The sequence below is a fragment of the Sinocyclocheilus anshuiensis genome, unplaced genomic scaffold, assembly GCF_001515605.1.
Source record: "Sinocyclocheilus anshuiensis isolate Anshui unplaced genomic scaffold, SAMN03320099.WGS_v1.1 scaffold354, whole genome shotgun sequence".
Classification (NCBI taxonomy): domain Eukaryota; kingdom Metazoa; phylum Chordata; class Actinopteri; order Cypriniformes; family Cyprinidae; genus Sinocyclocheilus; species Sinocyclocheilus anshuiensis.
This window is the reverse complement of record NW_015544195.1, coordinates 2,281,657-2,287,710: the sequence shown is the minus strand read 5'-3', so window position 1 is coordinate 2,287,710 and position 6,054 is coordinate 2,281,657. Positions and strand designations below refer to the sequence as shown.

At 36.1% G+C, this 6,054-nt stretch overlaps 1 protein-coding gene across 1 annotated transcript; it reads right to left on the bottom strand.

Moving 5' to 3' along the window:
• Positions 1 to 1,709: 1,709 nt before the first annotated feature.
• Positions 1,710 to 4,674, bottom strand: LOC107696680 (arylamine N-acetyltransferase, pineal gland isozyme NAT-10-like). Its single transcript, XM_016497137.1, has 2 exons — positions 4,488 to 4,674; positions 1,710 to 2,609 (listed from the first exon to the last, which is right to left on the bottom strand). Exon 2 carries the CDS (start codon positions 2,600 to 2,602, stop codon positions 1,736 to 1,738), a length of 867 nt encoding a protein of 288 aa, XP_016352623.1. The 5' UTR covers positions 2,603 to 2,609; positions 4,488 to 4,674; the 3' UTR covers positions 1,710 to 1,735.
• Positions 4,675 to 6,054: the final 1,380 nt, after the last annotated feature.

Genomic DNA, 6,054 nt, shown 5'->3' with positions numbered 1-6,054 from the left:
GAATCTTTCACAATGTCTACACTTCATGTGTTAAAATGAGATGATACGCGAGCACGCAATTTCAGCACTGCGGTGAGAAGATTCTTACTTAATCACCTCTGATTGGCCATTGCGTTCCAGAAATCAACAGCTGAGTCTGTGATTGGCTACATTGCGCAACCGTTTAAACACGTGTTATAAATAGAAACTATGCCTAGCTTGCGCATGTTAATCATTTTAATGTTAATATTAGTTCTTATTTTTGCTTTTGTGCAACAGATAAATAACAATTTATATGTTTTAGACACTTCATGTTTAGATCATTTCTATTTTGCGGGAGTCCCTCGAATCATTTTATTCTTTTTATGTTTAGATATTTCTATTTTGCAGGAGTCCCGCGAATCATTTTATTCTCCCGCATCCCGCACAAACACGAGTCTCTTCCCGTCCGCACCCGCACTCGCCCATCAAGAGTTGTCCCGCGCCGCATACTGTTGCGTTGGGTCCCGCGGTCCTCCCGCGGGAGTGCAGGTCTCTAGTTCCAAGTATATTTTCCAAAGTGAATTTAAGTTTATATTTTTCAAATACTTCTTTTAATATTATTCTCTTATTTTCATATGCATGACATTCTATTATTATATGTTTTACTGATTCAGGTTGGTTACAATGTGTACATAGACCATTTGTATGTTTACCTATTAAATGCAGAGTCTTATTGAGCCCTGTATGGCCTATTCTGAGACGAGTAATGACTGTTTCCTCCCTCCGATTTTTACCCATTTCTCTTCCTACACCAACTTTGCTTTGAATATTATAAAAATGTCTTCCTGTATGCGTGCGGAAGCTCTCTTCCCATTGGCTCCTAGAGAAGAGGGCGTCATCTTAAATAAATATGTCCATTTATTTTGTTTATTAGATGCTTCGATATTTAGTTGTTTACTATTCTTTCAGCTAAGTATATTCAGTAATCAGACGCCGTCATTTAGCGTATTTAAATCAATTCCAAAGCTGTCAAGACAGTACTTGCTTACATTTCTTGTTACAATTGTTACAAGGAGTTGAAATGACAGCCAATCTGATTATATAAAAAAATGTAATGCAGCCTAACTTACTTTTTTAAAGCTGAAGTAGGTAGAATTTTTTTACACTGCATGTCTTCTGTGTCAAAGGAAATTTAGTACCAAAAGTACATTGTTGAAAACAAAATGACATCTCTAGCAATTCAACTTCTGCAAGCTTAAGATTTTGAGTTTCTTATTAATTAAATTATTTTTGTAATGTACTGATGGGGTTAAGGGTTTCCCCCTTAATTATTCCTCTTGTATTATTCTTGGAAGAAAAATTTATCATTTATTACCGGCCCAGGAGTGAGGCAGAATATGCAAGGAAAGAGCTGAAAGTAGGAGACAAAGTAGACAAAGGGAATAATGAGCACTGTTTACTGAATAATGTTAATTGTGTCCTCAGTGTAGTCTGACTTCATCTGACAAGTACAAATTCAATGAGTGTTGTTATGTCAAGTAAATACAATGGAAAATTATTTATCCACATTGCCCGATGACATTTGCAACCTTAAAATGGAGACATGGTTTCACAGCCTAAATTACAAAAAATATTTAAAAAATGATTAAATATATATAGAGAGCATTAACAAAATAATAAAAGACAAAGAAGCAGAGCCTTCAGAGAGTACAATTTTTATCTCAATATTCAAGCAAAACACACTGATTACTAAAATTATTAGATGAGCTGAGTACTAGATGCAATAATCAGCTTTGTTGTTTTTGGGTGTGAATTTATTAACTAACACCAGGTTAAACTTTTCCCTTAGTAAAGCCTCTATCTCACAGTCTGGGATTTCTTTCATGTCCACCAAGTCCGAGTCCTCTTTAAATGTGACCTCGCTGTATGTCCAACCAATCAGAGCTCTGAAGCCTGTGGGTGTCTGAAGGGAGCAAATGGATTTGAGCATGAACAGAGAGTCTGGACTAGTCTGCAGGCAATCTGATGTCTCTCGGAAATGATCTGCATCACGGGGTGTTAATGTGAAGGAGTATAATGTTTTGGTGAGCCGTTTATCAATGAGGCTGGAATTAGCAAAGGCCTTATCTTGGACCAATTGCTTCCTGCTGGTCTTCTCCAAAACCCACTGCATCCCATTATTTATGAGGCGGAATACGCCTGGAAGCTGTGGCTGGTCTTTACCTGAGATCAACTCTAAGGGATGCCAGATTTGGCACGACACTCCAAAGCTCACATCTGCAATGTACTGCTTCCCATCAATCTCCACCAGATTGATGAGATGAGAGTCCATGGGGAGGAACTCCTGTTCAAGGGAGTTGAACACTTTGGAGCCTAGTATGGTGGATTTGTATCCCATCTCCATCAGGATCCATGAGAACAAGAGGTTGTTTTCACAACACCAGCCTCCCCGATTGCGCTTGACTATTTTATCATAGATGATGTGCAGGTCCATAGTGTTCTTCTCGCCAGAATGGATGCTGAGGTTCTCAAATGGAATATTCATAACATGCAGCTTGTGGATGGTGAACAAATTGTCCAGGTCGGCTTTGCCATATTGGCCAGTAAAGCCAATCCTGTTCAAGTACTCTTTCAGGTCCATTATATCCCTACAAGCAACAATGTACAAAGTTTTAACATAAAATGTCTAATCATTTTACATGGTTATACAGTATATGAAAATATATAATTACAAGCATGTTAAAGCATGTTAAATAGTGTGGCTCAAGGAAATACATTTTTTATTGTTATTATCACATGTAATCTTTCAAATGCCTTAATATATTTAAAGGAGCAAGATAATATTTTTGAATCTTAAAATACATTTCAGATTAATGAAATTCTTTAATTAACTGTACATCTAAATGAACATGTAAATCTAGATATTTTAGGTAACTAAATGTATCAAAAATATTATTTAAAAAATCTATATCAGTTTATGTTTTGCCTTTTTGTATATATTAAAAATAATAGTGGCTGCAACACACTCCAAAAAAAAAGTTGAGAAAGAGGCATGTTTAACACTGTGTCACATCAACCTTCCTTTTAATTAATGTTTCATTGTTTGGGAATTGAGTATACTAATTGTTAAAGTTTTGCAAGCAAAATTTTTGTCCAGTCTCACTTGATACAAGACTTCAAAAGCTCAGCAGTCTGTGATTGTTGTTGTCTCTCCTTTTCATGACTGGTCGTACATTTTCAATTGGAGACAGATCTGGACTGTAGGTAGGCTGGTCTAACACATTCACTCTGTCTCTACGAAACCACGCTGTTGTATCTTGATGGCAGTATATGTCTCTGTACAATTCCAATATATGCCTCCATGTCAATGGTACCTTTGCACATATTCCAGTCACCCATGCTGTTTGCTCTGCTGCACCCCCATACCTTGACAGACGTTTGCTTTCGCTTCTGTCACTAATGAAAGTCTGGATGGTCCCTTTCGTCTTTGGAACTGAGAATTCGAAATCCATTTTTCCTGGAAACAAGTTGAAATGTGGACTCATCTGAGTACAGCACACATTTTCACTGTCTTTTTGACTGTCTGAGATGAGCTGTGGCCCAGAGAACCCGGCAGCATCACTGCATAGAATTGATGTATAGCTTTCTCCTAGAGTAACAGATATTCAAGTTGCATTCCTGATGCAGCAGCAGACTGTGGTAAATGACAGTGGTTTTCTGAAGTACTCCTGAGCCCATGTGGCTATATTTAACACTGCAGCATGACGGTTTCTTATGCAATGCCATCTGAGGGCCCAAAGGTCAAGCACATTCAACTGAGGTTTCGTGCCTTGCCCTACATGTACTGTGATGTCTCTGGATTTCTTGAATCTTTTCACAATATTATGTATGGTATTTGGTGAAAGACCTAAATTCTTTGCAATTTTTTTTCACTTTTCACTTTCACTTTTTTGTTTTTCACTTTTTTCTGTGACACTTTTCTTTTGTGAAATTTGGCCCAAAGTTATGAGCCATGATCCAGCTTTGCTTGCAAAGACTGAGATGCTCCTTTTATACCCAAACATGATACCTTGACCTATTACCAATTCACCTGCTTACTGTGAACTGTTTCAAAACAGTTTAACGTGGATATTCTATAACCATTTCACTTTTATTTTGCCTCTGTCCCAACTGGAATGTGAAATTTGTTCATTTTTACAAAATACATTTACGTTAGTCAGTGAAAACTTTGGAACTCTTTTCATTGTACTTTTGTCAATTAAATAAAAGTTAAAGAGAATGAACAAATCTCAGATTCATGATTTTACTGCCCTTTACAAAACGTCCCAACTTCTCTGGAATTGGGGTTGTATATATATATATATATATATTTGCCATGCAGGTAATTTATTTTCAAGCTCTGTTTTGAGACATAACAGGGTGAATTCAGCTTAATTGGGACATTTTCCCAGTCATCTCAATGGTAAAAGTGTCCCAAATATACAACAATCAATAAAGAAAATTCTTTAGAATTTAAAAAATCCTACCGTTAAGATGAATCCAGTGAGAGCTGAAGGAAGCGCAATACTCAAAAAGAATGTCTGCAAAATGAGGGGACTGAATGACACACCCTTGAACCACAGAGTAATAAATTAACTATGAATGATAAACAAAGGGCAAAATCCACAAAGACTGAACATTTCTGTACGACTCAACACACAGCATTCATTACTACTTTTCAAAGTATTGTTTCACAGAAGAGCCTTACTGGTGATGAACACTGAAACCAATGCTTATCTGTTTATTTGCAGACCATTACACAATATGCTTCCTGTCTTGTGACTGTTGCTAAAATGAGTTTGGCAGATACACTATGACCCCTAATCTTTTGTGTAATGTCTCTACTAGAACTGGCTGAGAATATTGTTTCTTAGATTTCCTGCCTTGCTCTCGCTCTCTCTCTCCAGGCTACTTCTTTGCATAATGTCCCAATGTTAAATTCATCACAATATAAACAGTTTGTTTACTTCAAATATTTTCATATTACTGTGAAACATAATGTCATGCAAACCCATGATAACTAAATTAGAAATGTATATTAAGGCACTTATGAACACCTGCAACTTGGGTAGAAGTACAATAATAATAGGGCTAAAATCAGGAGCCTTTTTTATTGTTTTACAGCGTCCTCAAGTGGTCAAATGAAGCTAATGTTTTATTTGTTGTATAAATGATGGTCTCAGCATGCATCAATGTCATTCATCAAATAACAGCTTATAAAAGGTCTGTTTAACGGCTAAATAAAAATACCACCACTATACTATATGTAGCAATTAATAAATATTAATACTGATGTTCTCGAGCAACACCACTTTTATATTTATCTAAACAGAAAACATGAACATTTCTTGAGAAAATGTTTTAAACTGCCACATTTCCTAACACAATCAGTACTTAAATAGCTGTTTTATAATAGTGCATTTGCCAAATTATGATCCACTGTAAAATACAATTCTCTAACAAACATCTTACAACCTCCAACCATATTACCAAGTGCACGGTCAACCTGTTCTGTCCTACTGTCCTTATTGTGCAAACAAAAGCATGATATATGTGTAAGCCTCCATAAAATGAATAAGACAAACAGCAGTACTTGATATGACCCGTTTCCAACAGTGTGGGACACTGCAACTGAATCATATGCAGACTCACTGTGATGATTGTGCAACATGTACATCAGACTGAAATTATTTCAGTGGCATCTTCTGGTTGCTATACAAAAATCACCACATCCCTTATCTGTAGATTTATAACTTTTGTGGTCTTACACATCATAGATTAATCTCACCAATACATCTACATCGGTCTGAATCCATTCAAATCTTTTACTACTATTCATACAATATTATATCAAATACCTCCCTTCTATTGTTTATTTATTCGGTTTCTAGATTACTTTGTCTGCATTTTTATATATGCCTGTGTTGACCGTCTGTATGTTATTGTTGTCTGTCTGTATGCAATATCATCCAATTATTTTACTTTTTCAGCAGTTTGGTTTTCTTTGGATTGATAATGGCTGTTTGAAACACATACAAGCAATAATCAATGTAT